Source organism: Erythrolamprus reginae, chromosome 11 (genome assembly GCF_031021105.1).
Source record: "Erythrolamprus reginae isolate rEryReg1 chromosome 11, rEryReg1.hap1, whole genome shotgun sequence".
NCBI classification, from domain to species: Eukaryota; Metazoa; Chordata; class Lepidosauria; order Squamata; family Dipsadidae; genus Erythrolamprus; species Erythrolamprus reginae.
This window is the reverse complement of record NC_091960.1, coordinates 31718510-31740958: the sequence shown is the minus strand read 5'-3', so window position 1 is coordinate 31740958 and position 22449 is coordinate 31718510. Positions and strand designations below refer to the sequence as shown.

Below are 22449 nucleotides of genomic sequence, written 5' to 3'. Positions count from 1 at the left end.
AATTAAGACCATGTAGTTTTCTTTGCAATTACAGTGTTCCCTCAATTTTTGCAGGTTCAAACTTCGCGAATAACCTATACCACGGTTTTTGAAAAAATATTAATAAAAAAATACTTCGCAGGTTTTTTCTATACCACGGTTTTTCCTGCCCGATGACGTCATACGTCATCGCCAAACGAATAATTTTTGCAAATAAATAACAAAAAAAATAATTATTGTTAATAAATAATTATGTTTATAAATATCAGGATCACTAAGTGTCTTATTCAATGGTGAGTACCAGTAATAATGGTGAGTAAATGGCTGTTAAGGGAATGGGAAATTGCAATTTAGGGTTTTAAAGTGTTAAGGGAAGGCTTGTGATACTGTCCATAGCCAAAAATGGTGTACTGTATTTACTTCCGCATCTCTACTTTGCGGAAATTCGACTTTCGCGGGCGGGCTCGGAACGCATCCCCCGCGAAAATCGAGGGGAAACTGTATATCATGTGATTTGCCACAGCCTTTTTCCAAGATAATAATGATGTTGAATCCTACTGATTTATTAGTCTAACCTATCGCCCTGGGATTTTCTGGACCTTCTCTAACCAAGTAATCTCTAACCCTGTTTAACTTTTTCAAAATTAGCTAAGGTCCTTGGAAGTTGTATGCAATTTCTAGCTGCCAAATGCAATAATGACTCAATTTTTGAGTCTGTCTTTCTTAGATTAAAGTGAAGTGAAAAATTACCTCTGGCTACTTTCAAGTTCATTATCAAGTTCAAAGTTGCTATCTGTGGAAAACTGTTCTGTTCATTCAGATTTTTAATGCATTTCACTTTAGATTCTGGAATATTTGATATTCTTCTTTAATAGATACTTGCATTGGTCAGAGAAGAGAGAAGAGAAAAAGATACAGATAGTCTCCAAATTATGACCAATTGTTTAAAGACTGTTTGATGGTATAATGGACAAGGAACAACAGCTGGAAGCTGACCAAGGAGAGATTCAACCTGGAAATAAGGAAGAACTTCCTGACGGTCAGAACGATCAACCAGTGGAACAACCTACCAGCGGATGTTGTGAACTCCAATACTCTGGACATTTTTAAGAGGAAATTGGACTGCCATTTGGGTGGAATGCTATAGGGTTCCTGCTTAGGCAGGGGGTTGGACTTGATGACCCGCTGGGTCCCTTCCAACTCTAACAATAAATTAAAAAAAATAAAAACAAACCCCTGCGCCCAGCCCATCTCCAACTGTCTCGACTCTTCTCCTGTTATTGGAAAAGATGGAATCTGGGAAGAGAGAGTGAGGCTTACTATGTGCGTCTCTCCCTCACTTTAATCCAATTCACGCCCAAGTCTGGACATCCCCTTAGATGCCAAGGCCCTTTTCGGACACAATGGATGAATATCAAGGAGCCTGCTCTTCCTGTCTGCTACAGCCGCCAAAAACCATGGGAATCTGCCTCGAGTCACTTCTTGGCTGCCTCTTTTCTTTTCTAACCATATTATTAATTAATTAATTAACTGGACATCTAGGCCGTCCTTCTTTGCAGACTCAGGGCGGCTAACCTTCCGTGACACCCAGCCACACACCTTTTTTTTTTTTATAGCCGACATGAATTTTTATTTTATTTTATTTTTCACATCTGAGCATTACAGAAATGAAATCATTACAAATGTCTCATCAGGTTTTGCCCCAGATCAAAAGGGGGGGGGGGGAAATCAAAATCAAAGGAAAGTGACCAAACAAAACCTAGGAAGACCAACAGGGGGAAAAAAAGAAAATGACAGTTGGCAAATAGTTGAAGAGAAGAAGATGGGCGAGGAAAAGGGCAAAGAGAAAAAAGTGCATGGGATTTAGAAAGGCTCCTTAACTGGACCTCTTGAGATGTTTACTGTTGGTATATCTTGGTGAATGAGCAATACAGCATCATTGTCAGGAGGGAGTACTGGCGCCCTCTTGTGGCTAACCAGCCAAAAACCTTAAAGTGATATTACAACTGTAAATATAATAAACTACAATAGGCAGTTTAACATGGCAATCCCAAATAACTGTATGTACCATGTACTGACATTTACTGCTTTTTAAAAAAAGGATAGATCAGAAAGATTTGGGGATTTCAGAAATCCAGATAGGTTTTGGAAATCTATTTGGATTTCTTTCAGAAATCTGATATATTTTTTGGGGGGGAAATCAATGGTATATAAAAAAGGAAGGAGAAAGTTTGGGGCAAGAAGAGTGGCACAAACTGACATCTATTTTATGGCAAATTCCTGATCCTTTGGCCACGTAAAAGCGAAAGTCGGTGGATTGCGTAGAAATTCTTCATAGAAAGGAACGTCCGTGATTTTGTCTGTCTTATGGCCCGTAATCAACATCCAATTTTCAGGTTACAGGTTTCCTCACAGAGGAAAATAAAAACCCATGAAGGTGCTTGTTTCACAGTTTTTATACTCCCCGATATAATACTGTCCGGAATTGGACGAATGCCCCCAAAATACCTTTCCTGGAATGTGTGCATTCCTTTACTGGAAAGGAGGAAAGAAAAAATTCGACCGGCCCCTCGGGATCCCTTCGCAGAACCCAGAAGGGCCGAGTTGCTCCTACTGCATGCTTGTCTTCAGGACAAAGTCTGTGTGGTTCACAGGCAACGGGTGAGCTTCCGTGTTGAACACCCAGTCCTTGAGGGAGAGCACATCATCTTCAGAGAACAGAAGATAGAGATACCTAGAACCGGGAGAAGAACAAAGAAAGCTTGTTGGGTGAAACTGTCAGATATATTGTATAGAAACATAGAAGACTGACGGCAGAAAAGGACCTCCTGGTCCATCTAGTCTGCCCTTATACTATTTCCTGTATTTTATCTTACAATGGATCTATGTTTATCCCAGGCATGTTTAAATTCAGTGACTGTGGATTTACCAACCACGTCTGCTGGAAGTTTGTTCCAAGGATCTACTACTCTTTCAGTGAAATAATATTTTCTCACATTGCTTTTGATCTTTCCCCCAACTAACTTCAGATTGTGTCCCCTTGTTCTTGTGTTCACTTTCCTATTAAAAACACTTCCCTCCTGGACCTTATTTAACCCTTTCACATATTTAAATGTTTCGATCATGTCCCCCCTTTTTCTTCTGCCCTGCAGACTATACAGATTGAGTTCATGAAGTCTTTCCTGATACGTTTTATGCTTAAGACCTTCCACCATTCTTGTAGCCCGTCTTTGGACCCGTTCAATTTTGTCAATATCTTTTTGTAGGTGAGGTCTCCAGAACTGAACACAGTATTCCAAATGTGGTCTCACCAGCGCTCTATATAGCGGGATCACAATCTCCTTCTTCCTGCTTGTTATACCTCTAGCTATGCAGCCTAGCATCCTACTTGCTTTTCCTACTGCCCTACCACAGTGCTCACCCATTTTCAGAAATCACTACCCCTAAATCCTTCTCTTCTGAAGTATTTTTCGGAGTATAAGACACACCTTTTTCCTCCCTAAAAGAGGCTGAAAATTTGGGTGCATCTTGTATTCTGAATGTAGCTTTTTCCCCCAGCCCTAACTAGGTGCTAACAATCTTCCCAGCTCTTACCTTGCAGGCTCTTTCATTGTTTCTCTCTGCAAAGAATGTTTTCCAAGCCCTAAGTCTTTGCAGGGTTTGTTTCATTGCTCTAACTTGTCCGAATAAGTTTCTTTCCAGCACTAACCAGGTGCTAACAACGTTCCCAGCTGTTACCAGCTTGCAAGCTCTTTCATTGTTACTCTCTGCAAAGAATGTTTTCCAAGCCCTAAGTTTTTGCAGGGTGTTTTTTCCCCATCAGTCTAACTTGCTCTGAATAAGTTACTTTCCAGCTCCAACCAGGTGCTAATGCCGTTCCCAGCTCTTACTGGCTTGCAAGCTCTTTCATTGTTACTCGTTCTGAATAATGTTTTTTTAAAAGCCCGAACCAGGGGGTAAAATGATGTGCTGGAGCTGACCAGACTAAGGATGTTAGCCAAATGACTATCTGATGTTTTCCTGTTTTCTCCCCAAAAACTAAGGTGGGTCTTATAGTCTGGTGTGTCTTATACTCTGAAAAATATGGTAATTTGTATATGGCCTATTTTTAGGCTTGCTACCTTCTTGGTTTGGGATTAGACTAGGAATGGGGAACGATGGCCATTTTATGACTTGTGGACTTCAACTCCCAGAATTCCTGAGCCAGCAGGTCATAGAACGGCCATCGTTCCCCGCCTTTGGATTAAACAACAGAGTCTGGACTAGCAATGTGCCAGATCTTCAAGGTGAACTGTTTAGTGCTCAAAGGGCTGAAACAGACCTGTTTCAAACTGGCCTGTGTTTCAACCTCTCTGAGGGGGTCAATAGTTCCCCCCCCCAGGGTGATGGACGGACAGATGGAATTGTCAAAATAGTTGAAATAGCCCACCTCAAATGGAGAACTGCTATTTGGCACAGAAGTGAGTTTCAATTTACCTTCGCTTACTGGCTTTTCAATAATAATAATAATAATAATAATAATAATAATAATAATAATAATATTAGATTTGTATGCCGCCCCTCTCCGAAGACTCGGGGCGGCCCACAACAATAATAAAAAAAACAATATTATAGCGAAACAAATCTAATATTAAAAACAAGCATATAAAACCCTATCGTATTTAAAAACCAAACAACACATACATACCAAACATAAAATATAAAGAGCTTGGGGGAAATGTGTCTCAACTCCCCCATGCCTGGAGATAAAGGTAGGTCTTGAGTAGTTTACAAAAGACAAGGAGGGTGGGGGCAGTTCTAATCTCCAGGGGGAGTTGATTCCAGAGGGCCGGGGCCGCCACAGAGAAGGCTCTTACCCTGGGGCCTGCCAAACAACATTGTTTACTCAACAGGACCTGGAGAAGGCCAACTCTGTGGGACCTTATCGGTCGATGGGATTCGTGCAGTAGCAGGTGGTTCCGGAGGTATTCTGGTCCAATGCCATGTAGGGCTTTAAAGGTCATGACCAACACTTTGAATTGTGACCGGAAACTGATCGGCAGCCAATGCAGGCCACGGAGTGTTGTAGAAACATGGGCGAATCTGGGAAGCCCCATGATGGCTCTCGCGGCCGCGTTCTGCACGATCTGAAGTTTCCGAACACTTTTCAGAGGGAGCCCCATGTAGAGAGCGTTGCAGTAATCGAACCTCGAGGTGATGAGGGCATGAGTGACTGTGAGCAATGACTCCCGGTCCAAATAGGGCCGCAACTGGTGCACCAGGCGAACCTGGGCAAATGCCCTCCTCGCCACAGCTGAAAGATGATGTTCCCATGTCAGCTGTGGATCGAGGAGGACGCCCAAGTTGTGAACCCTCTCTGAGGGGGTCAATAGTTTCCCCCCCCAGGGTGATGGACGGACAGATGGAATTGTCAAAATACAGTTGAAATATCAAATGTAGAACTGCTATTTGGCACAGAAGTGAGTTTCAATTTACCTTTCCTTACTGGTTTGGAACTGAAAGCATGCAGGCATGTGCAGAGCCTTCTGCGCATGCGCAGATTGTGATGATGTCCAGGCGGATGGGCGGAGCCTCCTGCTGCCACCACTATTGGCTTGCCCAAACTGATAGCAGCCCACCACCGGCCTGGCACCCAAAAACTGTCCTGTGCCGACAACAGAAGCGAAATGTCCAGGCTTTAAGGATTTGGTTGTAGATAAAGAGATGATGTATAGGAAGAAGGGATCATTTGTTCTACAGGTAGTCCTCAACTTAGGACCGTTTGTTGAACAACTGTTCAAAGTTATGATGGCATTGGGAAAAACTGACTCATGTTTGCACCTGCAACCATCACAGTGTCTCAGCTGGTAGATGATTAAAATTCAAGGGCTTGGCAACTAGTGTGTTTATTTCCAACAAACAAAATCGCATGGGGGGGGGGGGAAGCTGGATTTGCTTTGGGACATAAATCACTTAACAACCATGGCAAAGGTGGCTGTAAAATTGGGTGTCGCTCCCTTAACCTCACTTAACAAGTGAAAATCCAGTCCTGGATGTGGTCATAAGTCAAGGACTAGCCTACATGTTGAAAGGGAGTGTGATAAGTTACTAGACTTGTTTATACTTGAGGTGAAGGGGAAAGTAATTTCTTTATATATTTCTTTTTTCTTTGCTACATTTTTTCTTTTCTTTTCTTCTTTTCTGCACCATCTGTTTTTCTTTTTGAGTTGCTATTAGCGGTGGGTTTTTTTTGTGGCAATTGTAAATTTTATTGACCTTACTATATTAAAAATAGAGAGATTATATCGACTAATACTTCAATATATCTTTCTGATTGTTGATTTGCTAATTTCCAGGCTAAACACCTTCCGGTCTTATTAGCACATTCAAAAAAAACCTTGTTTTTGGCCCTTTATTTTTTGTGGTAATTCCTCTTGATTTTGGAGATTAACTTTATGTTTTGTCAAATTCAATTCTTCCAGTATTTTTTTTGTCTGATGGATTTTTATGTAATTCTTCTTCTAGAGAAGTTACTTTCTGGGTTAGTTTTTGCATTTCACTCCTCTTTTTTTTGTTATTTACCGCTAGGTAAGATATTGATAGGCCTCTAATATAGGCCTTAGTAGTGTCCCAGTGTTGTGATTCAGCCTGAGGCTCCTCAGGGACCGGCTGGAGCTCTGCCGGATCCATGCCCAGAGGAGGAGGACAGTGACCAGGAGGGGGAGGACCAGGCAGACGGGGGAGAGGAACGTCAGGAGGAGGAGGAGGGAGAGCAGCCTGAGACCCCCGGGGGGGGGGGGCTCTCCCCAGCTAGTAGCCTGGATTCATTGGATGAAGACACACAGGCTATAATAGACATGAGGCAGAGACGTGCAGCTCAAAGACGGGGCCAATTAGAAAGATATTTCCATCCCTGAATTGGCAACAGCTGGGTTTGGGTGTGGTTCTCCTCAGCAGGGTTGAAAAGGCAGGCCTGCCCTTACAGTCTTGTGGAGAGTTATCAATTGGGAGTCCTGTGACCTTGCTTCGATTCTTGGCGTCTCTGATCTTGGCTTGTGGCCTAGAAGACTTGGGGGAGGCGTGGGTTTTATTATCTCCAGAGTTGTTTTTGCCAGCAAGAATCCTGTTTTATTGCCTGGCCTTCGTGAAACCTCTGTGAAGCTTCAGAGTGTTCCTGTCTGTAAGAACAGTTTTTGTTACCTGTGTTTGCTTTCCAGTATATAAACTGCCTTTGCTTTTTACCCGTGTGTCTGGCTACTCTTTTTGGTTGGTGTTGGCGTCTGGGGGGACCCAGACAGAACACCCAGAGATTGGCTTTAGTTGTTTCTTCGTTGTCATTTATTCTAAGGAAATATTTTAGCTCTTTTTCCATCATTAATATACAGTGATCCCTCTATTATCGCGAGGGTTCTGTTCCAAGACCCCTCGCGATAATTGATTTTTCGCGATGTAGGGTTGCGGAAGTAAAAACACCATCTGCGCATGCGCGCCCTTTTTTCTATGGCCGCGCATGCGTAGATGGTGGAGTTTGCGTTCCCCGCCGCCCACGCAAAGGGGAAACCCCGATTCGGCTCCTCGCTGCTGCTGCGCTACTGAGCAGATCAGCTGCTGGGCGGCCGAAGGAACTTTCCCTGGGTCTTCCCCCTCTTGCTGGCGGGCGGGCGAGCGGCGGGCATCAGCGAGGAGCCGGGGTTTCCCCTTTGCGTGGGCGGCCGGGAAGACCCAGGTTGGGGGTTCGGGGGGGTGCTGGGAAGCCCCCCAGGCCGGCTGTGACCTTTTAAAACAGCCGCGCCGCTTCCCAGCTGACTCCCGAAGCCAAACCCGGAAGTGGCTTTTTTTTTAAGTAATATTTTTTATAAAATCGCGATATAGCGTTTCGCGAAGATCAAGATCGCGAAACTCGAGGGATCACTGTATATATTTCTTTTCTTTAATTATAGATTGATTTAACGACCATCTTTTTTTGATATAACTTTCTTGCTCCCTCCATTTTATCCAGATTGGGTTATGATCAGCCCAAGTATTGGGCAAAATCTCAGATTCTGTTATGTTTTTTATGAATTCTTGGTTGGCCCAGGCCATATCTATCCTACACCATGACATGCGGGTATGAGAAAAAAGTATAATGTCTGTTGTCAGGATGGATTTAAAAAAAAAAGAGAGAGAGAGAGAGAGAGAGAGAGAATTCTGAAGTTAGGCTAACTTTTTGACTTTTGTTCCAGCAAGACGAGTGGTATTTTGGCCATTTGTCAGAACTTGGTCGCGGGAATGCAACGCCACCAACCACAATAAACATGTTTTCTTCTAAAGATGTCTTTACTGTGCTCCTCAGGGACCGTCAATTCCCCCGTGACTCGCTTCATGAAAAAACAATCCTCCTTCCTAAACTTCTTTTGACGATCGAATATTGAAAACGCCCAGGGACTTACTTTAACGTCTCTGCCAGAAAAAAGCTCTGCTGCATGTTGTCATGGCTTGGGGTGGTTGTATACACATCGCGGATCCCAGAGAAACCAGCTTCTACCCGGCAAAATTTCTCCAGCGCCTGATTTGGAAAGCAAGGAAGGTTAGTGTTATGTCTGTCTTTTAAAAGGTGTTATGTTTGCAAGCTGTATAATAAAGGTGATAGCTGATTGGAGCAGGGCGACCAATAAGCAGCCTGCTAGCACAACCAATGGGAAACCTGGGCGCGACCAATGAGGAGCCTCCGGGCTCAGCCAATAGGAAGCTCCAGCGCCAAGGCTTGAAACACTGTCACCAATCCCTGTGCTAGTAACCATGTACAGTGGTCCCCCGATTATTGCGAGGGTTCCGTTCCAGGACCCCTCGCAATGATCGGTTTTTCGCGAAGTAGCGCTGCGGAAGAAAAAACACCATCTGCGCATTTTTACTTCCGCCGCAGCAGCGAGGAGCCGAAGATTGGGGTTTCCCCACCGCCCACGCAAACTCCTCGCTGCCGCTCGCCCGCCCTTCGCCCGCCCACGCCGTTCGCTCGCCAATTCGCTTCAGGACTCAGCTGGGAAGCGGCGCGAGCGAACGGCGTGGGCGGGCGAAGGGCGGGCGAGCGGCAGCGAGGAGTTTGCGTGGGCGGTGGGGAAACTCCTCGCTGATGCCCGCCGCTCGCCCTCCCGCCAGCAAGGGGGGGAAGACCCAGGGAAGCCGCCCAGCAGCTGATCTGCCCTGCGCCATCTACGCATGCGTGCCCATAGAAAAAAGGGCGCGCATGCGCAGATGGTGTTTTTACTTCCGGGTTGAAAAATCGCCATATAGCCATTTCGCAATAATCGGGATCGCAATACCCGGGGGATCACTGTATATAAGGTGCGGGTTATGCCACTTGTTTCCCTAATCTTACTTATGCATCGAGCTGGTCACTTCAACTGTTCCTGAATGCCAATAGAGAGCTGTTAGCCTTTTCCCGAGCCTCCAGCCTCTGATTTCATAGTTAGAAAGGCAACTCCGTTCCAAGGATGGCAAAGCGGCGCTCATTCATCATCCTGGACGGAGGAGGGAGGTGGCAATGATTGTCGTAAGGCTTATTTATTTATTTATTTACTGATTGATTGATTGATTGGATTTGTATGCCACCCCTCTCCGGAGATTCGGGGCGGCTAACAGCAATAATAAGGCAGCGTACAATAATAATCCAATACTAAAAACAATTAAAAAACCATTAATATAAAAACCAAACATACATACCATGCATAAAATTGTAAAGGCCTAGGGGGAAAGAGGATCTCAGTTCCCCCATGCCTAGCGGCAGAGGTGGGTTTTAAGCAGCTTACGAAAGGCAAGGAGGGTGGGGGCTATTCTAATCTCTGGGGGGAGTTGGTTCCAGAGGGCCAGGGCCACCACAGGGAAGGCTCTTCCCCTGGGTCCCACCAAGCGGCATTGTTTAGTTGACGGGACCCGGAGAAGACCCACTCTGTGGGACCTAACTGGTCGCTGGGATTCGTGCAGCAGAAGGCGGTCCCTGAGATAATCTGGTCCGGTGCCATGAAGGGCTTTATAAATCATAATCAACACTTTGAATTGTGACCGGAAACTGATCGTCAACCAGTGCAGACTGCGGAGTGTTGGGGTAACATGGGCATATTTGGGAAAACCCGTGTAAGTAAATTACTAAAACGTGGATGAAGGCCAGTTAATGCCCTCACTACTGCCTAACGACACAAATAGGCGTGGGTTCCAACTTACCGTTGCTACCGTTGCTGATGTGCACCAGCTCCAGGTGACCGGCGGGCACATGTGTGTCAGAGCGAGATTTGGCTTCTGTGCATGCACAGGAAGTAAATGTTGTGAGAAGACACGCAGGAGCGCGAGATTTTGGCAATTTCTTTGCTTCCACGCAGGGTAGAAGTAAAAAACCACTGAAAATTGGCAAAATCTCACACATGCGCATGTCTTCTTGTGAGATTTTGCTTCCAGAAGCCAAATCTCACTCCGGCGCATGTGCGTGCCTGCCGGTCACCTGGAGATGCACATCTGGTTCTATTTCCGCTACCGGTGCAACATCCCTCCGCCGTTCCGGTAAGAAACCAATACTGAACACAACCCCCTCTGCAGAAGTGACATTCTCACAACTTGAGATGGAAACAAATGTGATCTCTGACAAATGTGATCTCTTCAAACCATCGTTTTGATCAGTCTTTCCCAACCTTGGGAACTTTTTATTATTATTATTATTTATTAGATTTGTATGCCGTCCCTCTCCGTAGATTCGGGGCGGCTCACAACACAATAAAACAATTCATGACAAATCTAATAATTTAAAAACATTTTAAAATCCCCATTATTAAGCAGACATACATACAAACGTACCATACATAAATTGTATAGGCCCGGGGGAGATATCTCAAAGGTGGGGCTTATGAAAGGCAAGGAGGGTGGGGGCAGTTCTAATCTCTGGGGGGAGCTGGTTCCAGAGTCGGGGCCACCACAGAGAAGGCTCTTCCCCTGGGACCCGCCAAACGACATTGTTTAGTCGATGGGACCCGGAGAAGGCCAACTCTGTGGGACCTAATCGGTCGCTGGGATTCGTGCAGCAGAAGGCGGTCCCGGAGATATTCTGGTCCGATGCCATGAAGGGCTTTATAGGTCATAGGCAATATCTCCGGGACTACCTTCTGCCGCACGAATCCCAGCGACCAGTTAGGTCCCACAGAGTTGGCCGTCTCCGGGTTCCGTCAACTAAACAATGTCGTTTGGCGGGACCCAGGGGAAGAGCCTTCTTGTGGTGGCCCCGACCCTTTGGAACCAACTCCCACCAGATATCAGAGTTGCCCCCACCCTCCTAGCCTTTCGTAAGCTCCTTAAAACTCACCTCTGGGGGAATTGATACTTTCCTTCCCCCTAAGCTTATAAAATTTATGTATGGTATGCTAGTATGTATGATTGGTTTCTAAATTGGGGTTTTATATTAACTTAAATATTAGATTTGTTTTCATTGTATTATTATTGCTGTGAGCCGCCCCGAGTCTGCGGAGCGGGGCAGCATACGAATCTGATTAATAAATTAATAAATAATAAATAACCAACACTTTGAATTGTGACCGAAAATTGATCGGCAACCAATGCAGACTGCGGAGTGTTGGTGTAACATGGGCATACCTGGGGAAGCCCATGGTTGCTCTCGCAGCTGCATTCTGCACGATCTGAAGTTGCTGGCTGGGGAATTTTGGGAGTTGAAGTCCAAATATCTTCAAGTTGCCAAGGTTGGGAAACACTGGTTTAGATGTTAGTCAAAGGGATCAGGCTTCTGCTGACTTACCTGCACAGCTTCCCAGCCCCACTCTCTGTACTTGGGGTCATGTGTCAACCTCCACAAGTAGAAGTAGCTCTCCACAACCTCGGGGCGCAGGATGTAATAACGATCACTGAGCCGTGTGGCCATTGCTTCCGTTCCAGAATCGAAACGAAATGCTTCAGGGCCCAGGTTGGTATCTAGCCACAAAAACAAGAAAACAAAACAAAAATACAAAAATGAAAACAACAACAAAACGGGAACGGTCAGAGGGTGCTTGGAGAGCTGCAGGGTCAGCTAAAATTTGGGGTGAGGGTGTGAATTCACTAAACAAGTGCTACATTACAAATACAGTGTTCCCTCGATTTTCGCGGATTCGAATTTCGCGAATAACCTATACCATGGTTTTTCAAAAAATATTAATTAAAAAATACTTCGTGGGTTTTTCCCGCCCGATGACATCATATGTCATCGCCAAACTAATAATTTTTGAAAATAAATAACAAAAAAAAAAATTGTTAATAAATAATTATGTTTGTAAATACTGTACCAGAATCACTAAGTGTCCTATTCAATGGTGAGTACCAGTAATAATGGTGAGTAAATGGTTGCTAAGGGAATGGGAAATGGTAATTTAGGGGTTTAAAGTGTTAAGGGATGGCTTGCGATACTGTCCATACCCAAAAATGGTGTATTTACTTCCGCATCTCTACTTTGCGGAAATTTGACTTTCGCGGGCGGTCTGGGAACGCATCCCCCATGAAAATCAAGGGAACACTGTACTTTCAGCGTGAAGTAGAAACATTTTTCAGATCTCCTGTAAGTGGAAAAAAATGAATTGATTCTAAATTAATTGATTCTGCACCAGCTCAGGAAGCTCAAACTGCCCAAGGAGCTGCTGATACAGTTCTACAGAGGAATCATTGAGTCTGTCATCTGCACCTCCATCACTGTCTGGTTTGGTGCTGCAACCCAACAGGACCGACACAGACTTCAGAGGAGAATCAGAACTGCAGAAAAAACAATGGCTGCCAACCTGCCTTCCATTGAGGACCTGTATACTGCACGAGTCAAAAAGAGGGCGGGGAAAATATTTACTGACCCCTCACATCCTGGACACAAACTGCTTCAACTCCTACCCTCAAACGTCGCTACAGAGCACTGCACACCAAGACAACTAGACACAAGAACAGTTTTTTTCCGAACGCCATCACTCTACTAAACAAATAATTCCCTCAACACTGTCAGACTTTCTACTAAATCTGCACTTCTATTCTACTACTTTTTCTCATCATTCCTATCACCCATTTCCTCCCCTGTTGACTGTATGACTGAAACTTGTTTCTTATATCCTAATATTTTTATTAATATTGATTATTTCTTCATTGCTTATTTGACCCTATGACAATCATTAAGTGTCGTACCACATGATTCTTGACAAATGTATATTTTATTTTATGTACACCAAGACAAATTCCTTGTGTGTCCAATCACACTTGGCCAATAAAATTCTATTCTATTCTATTCTATAGCCCTAAGTGCCTGCGAAACTTCCATTATAAGGACCTGACCTAGAGAAGCAAATACCATCCCTATTCAAGCTAAACTGAAGGAAGTAGATAGATCCTTAGGTTAGACATTAAAACAGGAAAAAGATAACCAATCTAGATGTGATAGACTCTCCAGGAGGTGTTCAAAAGGGATCTGGGTTAGAGACCTTGCCCTACAGAAAGTGACACAGGCCTGATATTGATATTAAACTCAATCCAAACTGACCTTAGATAAAGTGCGTGTCAGAATAAAACTTTTTTAAAAACCGCGGTCGCCATATGCCGCACATCAACAATTAAAGAAATCCGGAACTGTTATAAAACTGTTCAATGGGGGGGTATGGGTGAAGGAAGGGCAAGAATGTACAAAGTATTTAGATAGATAGTTTAGAATTTTTTATTTTAATTGTTGATATAACAACCTTTTCGTTTTGAGATGACATGGAATATCTGTACAAAATAATTAAGAAGATAAACACAGTGATTATATAATTATAAGTATATGTCGAAACAGTGATGTAAAATAAGATATATTTGCTCTTCCATTTTTATCTTGTAATATAATAAAATCTATTTTTTTTAAAAAGAAAGTGACACAGGCCTAGCTGCCCCCAGAATCCATGACGCCTCATCTGACCGTTCCCAAGGGAATGCCGTCAGTCTGACAAGATTCTTGTAACATGGGTGACTAACCATAAAGCTGCTGCTTGAGACTGTTCATGACACTTGACACTAGATCAAATGCCATCCTGTTGTCAAGACTGACAATTGACACCTTTCAGCTGGAGGTACTTTCTGTTCAGCCCCCAGTTTTGAATGTACCAAAGCACACCATTTGAACGAACTTAATTTAATCAACGAACCATTGCTAATAACTGGCATAGCAATGGAGACACACACGCAAATTAAAAAACCAATCCTTTCTTGCAAAACGTCAGCTGCTAATTAATCTTCATTAGCAGCTGGCCTAAGTTCAAACAGTCTTAAAGCAATGCAATTGGCTCTTGCTATCTCATGTAGTTTCCAAAGGCTGGGCAAAATGCCCTGGATAAGCAATGCGAGGCAGAAAACCAGAGTAGATTTTCACGGGGCAATCATAATACCACCAGACACAAAAACTAAACTGGTGTTTCCTGCAGCCTTTCAGCTGCCTCTACTGTCCTTAGGGGAGTGGCCAATTAGCTCCCAGTTTTACTCCCGAGGAGACCTTCTCTAGAGCAGTGTTTCCCAACCTTGGCAACTTGAAGATATTTGGACTTCAACTCCCAGAATTCCCCAGCCAGCGAATGCTGGCTGGGGAATTCTGGGAGTTGAAGTCCAAATATCTTCAAGTTGCCAAGGTTGGGAAACACTGCTCTAGCATAACCATTCCTGTCTCTTGGCAGCTCTGCGGACTCCTGCATCAAGAAGAGGAGAAGCCTCTTCTTCCTCATTGCTACTATAGGGTGCTGGAGGTTCTGAAGGCCCTGGCTGGACCTTTGCCTCTGACACCGAGTCCTTGCCTTCCTCCCCACTGTCCGGTTCTGGCTGCACAGGCCGTTGGTGCATCACCATGTTGGTCTCCTCCTGAACGGGATCTGCTATCAGCTGAACAGGCTGCGCGGGCCACAACACTTTCCAGATCTGGCAGACTATGGAGGCTAACAAATAATGGGTTATAATACATAGAAACATAGAAGTCTGACGGCAGAAAAAGACCTCATGGTCCATCTAGTCTGCCCTTATACTGTTTTCTGTATTTTCTGTATTTTATCTTAGGATGGATATATGTTTATCCCAGGCATGTTTAAATTCAGTTACTGTGGATTTATCTACCACGTCTGCTGGAAGTTTGTTCCAAGGATCTACTACTCTTTCAGTAAAATAATATTTTCTCACATTGCTTTTGATCTTTCCCCCAACTAACTTCAGATTGTGTCCCCTTGTTCTTGTGTTCACTTTCCTATTAAAAACACTTCCCTCCTGAACCTTATTTAACCCTTTGACATATTTAAATGTTTCGATCATGTCCCCCCTTTTCCTTCTGTCCTCCAGACTATACAGATTGAGTTCATTAAGTCTTTCCTGATACGTTTTATGCTTAAGACCTTCCACCATTCTTGTAGCCCGTCTTTGGACCCCTTCAATTCTGTCAATATCTTTTTGTAGGTGAGGTCTCCAGAACTGAACACAGTCTTCCAAATGGGGTCTCACCAGCGCTCTATATAAGGGGATCACAATCTCCCTCTTCCTGCTTGTTATACCTCTAGCTATGCAGCCAAGCATCCTACTTGCTTTCCCTACCGCCTGACTGCACCGTTCACCCATTTTGAGACTGTCAGAAATCACGACCCCTAAATCCTTCTCTTCCGAAGTTTTTGCTAACACAGAACTGCCAATGCAATACTCAGATTGAGGATTCCTTTTCCCCAAGTGCATTATTTTACATTTGGAAACATTAAACTGCAGTTTCCATTGCTTTGACCATTTACCTAGTAAAGCTAAATCATTTACCATATTACAGACGCCTCCAGGAATATCAACCCTATTAATCCCTGTGCATTTGTGGCTTCAGCTGGGCACCTGGCGGCAGAGGCCCAATAGCAGTAGGTGAGGATGAGGTGAGGACTGGGAAGTGTGGCTTCACTAATGGGCATTACCTGTGTATACAATATGAACCGGTGAAAAAGAATGTGCAAAACAGCCCTGGATTTTTAAGAGATTTACCTGAGCGTATATAAGATTCGTGACAGGTGTTCGTTATTTCCCCAGCTAGATCCAAATAGTGCTGCTTCTGTTCTTCCAGGGCGTGTTCCGCTCCAAGGCCTATCATGCCACCAGAAAAGCATGCCAGGTGCCCCATTTTATGGTCCAAGATGCCTCCTCGCCATTCGGCAATATAGGTTAGCCCACCGGGTGACTTTTTGACCAGGTGCTTTTCTATGGCCTAGATTTCGGAGCATTTGGAGAAGAGAGAAAGTGAGTTAATTGTGCGGAATGAAGGAAAATGAAGCCGGTTTATAAATAAAAGATATACACTGGTAGAAGGGTCCAATGGTTCACCCAGGATATGAAAGGAGATGGCCATTGTAGTGATCCTCAAGTCTCTGCTATGTATCTCAACACCAGCACCATAAATTGTATCCGGAAACCAACCAGCAAACAACCCAGGGCATGAAGAGTCAGTGTTATATAGTTCCAGCAGCAAGAATCAGTGGTGGCCTTATAGTGGACTAGTATAGTCCATTATATACTGTATATCGGTGTTGTTGTTGTTGTTGTATACTGTATATCGGTGTTGTTGTTGTTGTTGTTGTTGTTGTATACTGTATATCGGTGTTGTTGTTGTTATTATTATTATTATTATTATTATTATTATTATACATCACGCAGTCCTAGGCGCTTAGGAATATTATTTGTTTGTTTGTTTATTTATTTATTTATTTATTTATTTATTTATTATTTGGATTTGTATGCCGCCCCTCTCCGCAGACTCGGGGCGGCTCACAACAAAGTAAAACAATTCATGACAAATCTAAATTATAGTTTAAAATATTTAAAAAACCCCATTTACTAAGCAAACATACATACAAACATACCATGCATAAATTGTATAGGCCCGGGGGAGATATCTCAGTTCCCCCATGCCTGACGACAAAGGTGGGTTTTGAGGAGTTTACGAAAGGCAAGGAGGGTGGGGGCATTTCTAATCTCTGGGGGGAGCTGGTTCCAGAGAGTCGGGGCCGCCACAGAGAAGGCTCTTCCCCTGGGGCCTGCCAACAGACATTGTTTAGTTGATGGGACCTGGACAAGGCCCAATCTGTGGGACCTAATCGGTCGCTGGGATTCGTGTGGCAGAAGGCGGTCTCGGAGATATTCTGGTCCAATGCCATGAAGGGCTTTAAAGGTCATGACCAACACTTTGAATTGTGACTGGAAATTGATCGGCCACCAATGCAGACTGGGGAGTGTTGGTGAAACATGGGCATACCTGGGGAAGCCCATGACTGCTCTCGCAGCTGCATTCTGCACGATCTGAAGTTTCCGAACACTTTGATTTGATTTGATTTGTATGCCGCCCCTCTCCGAAGACTCGGAGCGGCTCACAACAGGAACCCAAAATATAAATCCAATGATTTAAAAAAAAAGCAGACCAGTTAAAAAAAGCCCTTGATTAAAAACATTCATGCAGCCCAAACAAACCATACATAAAACGGAGCGGCCGAGGGATCAATTTATTTATTTATTTATTTATTTATTTATTTATTATTTAGATTTGTATGCCGCCCCTCTCCGAAGACTCGGGGCGGCTCACAACAGAATAGAACAAATCATAAATAATCAGAAAACTTTAAAATTTATACAAGATTTAAAAGAACCCCATAAACTAACAGACGCACACACAAACATACCATGCATAAATTAAACATGCCCGGGGGAGGTGTTTCAATTCCCCCATGCCTGACGGCAGAGGTGGGTTTTAAGGAGTTTACGGAAGGCAGGGAGAGTAGGGGCAGTTCTAATCTCTGGGGGGAGTTGGTTCCAGAGAGTCGGTGCCGCCACAGAGAAGGCTCTTCCCCTGGGGCCCGCCAACCGACATTGTTTAATTGACGGGACCCGGAGAAGGCCCACTCTGTGGGACCTAATTGGTCGCTGGGATTCGTGCAGCAGTAGGCGGTCTCGGAGAGTGTTTCAGTTCCCCCATGCCTGGCGGCAAAGGTGGGTTTTTAGGAGTTTGCGAAAGGCAAGGAGGGTGGGGGCGGTCCTGATCCCCGAGGGGAGTTGATTCCAGAGGGTCAGGGCCGCCACAGAGAAGGCTCTTCCCCTGGGTCCCGCCAGATGGGATATATCGGTGTTACATAGTCCTAGTAGCAGAACACAGGTGGCCTTATACTGCACTAGTTGCAGTTTTTAAGTATAGGTTAGTCTTCACTACTGGTTCGGAACTGTGAATGCCTGTGCGCATATATGTGTGCGCGCGCATGTGTGCGTATTTTTTGTAGATTTTCATGGGTATAGACATGTATTTGGTTCGCAGCAGCGCAAAGCCCAGGATACTAGCCTGAAGATGACGAGTGTGATCTCGTCGAAATGTCGCAAAAACGCCCGCAATACATGGGGGGAAATCCCAAACACACCAAGTACATACATACACACATACACACACATACCCCATCCCCCCCCCACACACTATTTAATATCTACATGAAACCGCTGGGTGAGATCATCCAATGTCATGGGGTGAGGTATCATCAGTACGCTGATACCCAGCTGTACATCTCCACCCCATGCACAGTCAACGAAGCAGTGGAAGCGATGTGCCGGTGCCTGGAGGCTGTTGGGGTCTGGATGGGTGTCAACAGACTCAAGCTCAACCCTGATAAGACAGAGTTGCTGTGGGTTTTGCCTCCCAAGGACATTTCCATATGTCCGTCCATTACCCTGGGGTGGGGGAATCACTGACCCCCTCAGAGAGGGTCCACAACTTGGGCGTCCTCCTCGATCCACAGCTCACATTAGAGAACCATCTTTCAGCTGTGGCAAGGGAGGCGTTTGCCCAGGTTTGCCTGGTGCACCAGTTGCGGCCCTATTTGGACCGGGAGTCACTGCTCACAGTCACTCATGCCCTCATCACCTCGAGGTTCGACTACTGTAACCGTCTCTACATGGGGCTACCTTTGAAAAGTGTTCGGAAAATTCAGATCGTGCAGAATGCAGCTGCGAGAGCTATCATGGGCTTTCCCAAATATGCCCATGTTTCTCCAACACTCCGCAGTCCGCATTGGTTGCTGATCAGTTTCCGGTCACAATGCAAAGTGTTGGTTATGACCTATAAAGCCCTTCATGGCACCGGACCAGAATATCTCCGGGACTGCCTTCTGCCGCACGAATCCCAGCGACCGGTTAGGTCTCACAGAGTGGGCCTTCGCCGGGTCCCGTCGACTAAACAATGTCATTTGGCGGGACCCAGGGGAAGAGCCTTCTCTGTGGCGGCCCCGACCCTCTGGAACCAGCTCCCCCCTGAGATTAGAACTGGCCCCACCCTCCTTGCCTTTCGTAAGCTCCTTAAAACCCACCTCTGCCGTCAGGCATAGGGGAACTGGGATAACCAGGCCTATATTGTTTATGTATGGTATGTTGTGTGCATGTTTTTTTAAATTATGGGTTTTTAGTTTTAATTATTAGATTTGTATTGTATATTGTTTTTCTATTACTGCTGTGAGCTGCCCCGAGTCTACGGAGAGGGGCAGCATACAAATTTAATAAATAAAATAAATAAATAAATGTCAGGCAAAAGAGAAAGCAAAAACTGCAAAGAAACTTGAGAAAAAGTAGGAAAGGAAGAATAAAGATACAACGAGGGGGCTTTCAATATTCTTCCCAGTGGTGGGAGGGTACAAGTTACTGCTTCCAGGATTTTCAAGAGCTGCAGGCTTTTTAGGCCACAGCTGGAGTCCAGCTCCATCATTTGTGATGCAGATGTTCAATTCATCAGGCTGAATGGACCCTTTAGGCGTCCATGAACAAGAGGTGACGCAGATTACATAATTGCCTCATTTGTGCGATGAGATCATCGTGCATGGAGAGGTCCCTGGCCCTTTCCTCCTGTCCTGCAAATGTCCAGGATTCAACAAAAACTGAACCACACAACCAGGCTAATAAAAAAACATTAGCAAGGCAGAACTCCTCCAGGGATAGTTACCTCTGCGTTGGCAATATTGCACCTCCATTATTTATTATTATTATTTATTAGATTTGTATCCCGCCCCTCTCCGTAGTCTTGTAGACCCTAGCCCGGAATACAGTTCACTTGGGATTTTCTCCAGTTTCAAAATAGACTGTTCAGAAAGTTATAGAGCTACAGTATACCAGCAGCACTCTCATTGCTTTTAAAAACCTGTGCCTAATATGGAGAACACATTAAAGCATCTTTCATGGCAATGGGGATAGGAACATAGGATCCTCTGACTTGTCTATTGTCTTATCCAGCATGACTGTAACAAAGAGTTTGGAACTGTTAAGGCTCGGTTGGCCAACCTTTTGCCTTGCTTGGGCCACATTGACTGAAACATAGAAACATAGAAGACTGACGGCAGAAAAAGACCTCATGGTCCATCTAGTCTGCCCTTATACTATTTCCTGTATTTTATCTTAGGATGGATCTATGTTTATCCCAGGCATGTTTAAAGTCAGTTACTATGGATTTACCAACCAAGTCTGCTGGAAGTTTGTTCCAAGGATCTACTACTCTTTCAGTAAAATAATATTTTCTCACGTTGCTTTTGATCTTTCCCCCAAGTAACTTCAGATTGTGTCCCCTTGTTCTTGTGTTCACTTTCCTATTAAAAACACTTCCCTCCTGGACCTTATTTAACCCTTTGACATATTTAAATGTTTCGATCATGTCCCCCATTTTCCTTCTGTCCTCCAGACCATACAGATTGAGTTCATCATGAAGTCTTTCCTGATACGTTTTATGCTTAAGACCTTCCCCCATTTTTGTAGCCCGTCTTTGGACCCGTTCAATTTTGTCAATATCTTTTTGTAGGTGAGGTCTCCAGAACTGAACACAGTACAGTGATCCCTCTATTATCGCGAGGGTTCCTTTCCAAGACCCCTCGCGATAATCGATTTTTCGGGATGTAGGGTTGCGGAAGTAAAAACACCATCTGCGCATGCGCGCCCTTTTTTCTATGGCCGTGCATGCGTAGATGGTGGAGTTTGCGTTCCCCACCACCCACGCAAAGGGGAAACTCCGATTCGGCTCCTCGCTGCTGCTGCGCTACCAAGCAGATCAGCTGCTGGGCGGCCGAAGGAACCTTCCCTGGGTCTTCCTGGCCGCCCACGCAAAGGGGAAACCCCGGCTCCTCGCTGATGCCCGCCGCTCGCCCGCCCGCCAGCAAGAGGGGGAAGACCCAGGGAAGGTTCCTTCGGCCGCCCGGCAGCTGATCTGCTCGGCACAGCAGCAGCGAGCAGACGAAGATCGGGGTTTCCCAGCCGCCCACGCAAAGGGGAAACCCCGGCTCCTCGCTGATGCCCGCCGCTCGCCCGCCCGCCGCCCGCCAGCAAGAGGGGGAGAGATAGAGAAAGAGAGAGAAGGAAAGAAAGAGATGAGAGAGGGAGGAAGAGAGTGTGAGAGAGGAAGAAGCAAGATAGAGAAAGAGAGAGAGAAAGAAAGATGAGAAAGGAAGGAAGAGAGTGACGTCATCGGGTGGAAAAATCGCGATATAGCGTTTCGCGAAGATCGAGATCGCGAAACTCGAGGGATCACTGTATTCCAAATGTGGTCTCACCAGCGCTTTATATAAGGGGATCACAATCTCCCTCTTCCTGCTTGTTATACCTCTAGCTATGCAGCCAAGCATCCTACTTGCTGTTCCCACTGCCCGACTACACTGCTTACCCATTTGGTCAGAAATCACAACCCCATGAAGTGCTTGTTTCAAAAGGAAAGATGCTTCATTCTCCGCCTTACCTCCAGAGCTTTGTCATACATGGTTTTTGCTTCGCTGTCTTGCTTGTCTGACATGAGCCATGATTTGATCAGGTATTCATAAAAACTGTCCCCAAGGCCTCCAACAGAAACGTGATCTACAGCGGCAGGAAGAAGAAGACAACTTGTGATTAGAAAAAGTCAAACAATTGCACTGAATGTATTTTGATTGACTAATGTTTTATACATTTTATTTTAACCAACTGGAGAACATCCAGTAAGAAAAGGGCACAGGAACACTGCAAAGCAACCTGCTCCTTTTGTATTTTTAATTGATTGATTGATTGATTGATTGATTGATTGATTGATTGATTTATTAGATTTGTATGCCGCCTCTTTCCGTAGACTCGGGGCGGCTCACAACACAATAAAAACAGTTTATAACAAATCTAATAATTTACAATATAAAATATTTTTAAAAAACCATTATTAAGCAAACATACATACAAACATTCCATACATAAATTGTACAGGCCCGGGGGAGATATCTCAGTTCCCCCATGCCTGACGACAAAGGTGGGTTTTAAGGAGTTTGCGAAAGGCAAGGAGGATAGGGGCAGTTCTAATCTCTGGGGGGAGCTGGTTCCTCACAGTCGGGGCCGCCACAGAGAAGGCTCTTCCCCTGGGGCCCGCCAACCAACATTGTTTGGTCGACGGGACCCAGAGAAGGCCAACTCTGTGGGACTTTATCGGTCGCTGGGATTCGTGCGGTAGCAGGCGGTTCC

General features: G+C 44.9%; 1 protein-coding gene across 1 annotated transcript in view; it reads right to left on the bottom strand.

Annotated features, from left to right (window-relative positions):
- Positions 1–1579: 1579 nt before the first annotated feature.
- The window catches only part of MAN1C1 (mannosidase alpha class 1C member 1), a 227143-nt gene continuing 206273 nt past the window's right edge, over positions 1580–22449 (bottom strand). Inside the window, exons 8-12 of the mRNA XM_070764245.1 lie at positions 21707–21822; positions 15958–16177; positions 11729–11901; positions 8388–8503; positions 1580–2713 (exon numbers count right to left, since the gene is read on the bottom strand). Coding sequence (XP_070620346.1) covers positions 2590–2713; positions 8388–8503; positions 11729–11901; positions 15958–16177; positions 21707–21822 — 749 coding nt within the window. The 3' untranslated portion in view covers positions 1580–2589. The remainder of the gene's footprint in view (positions 2714–8387; positions 8504–11728; positions 11902–15957; positions 16178–21706; positions 21823–22449) is intronic.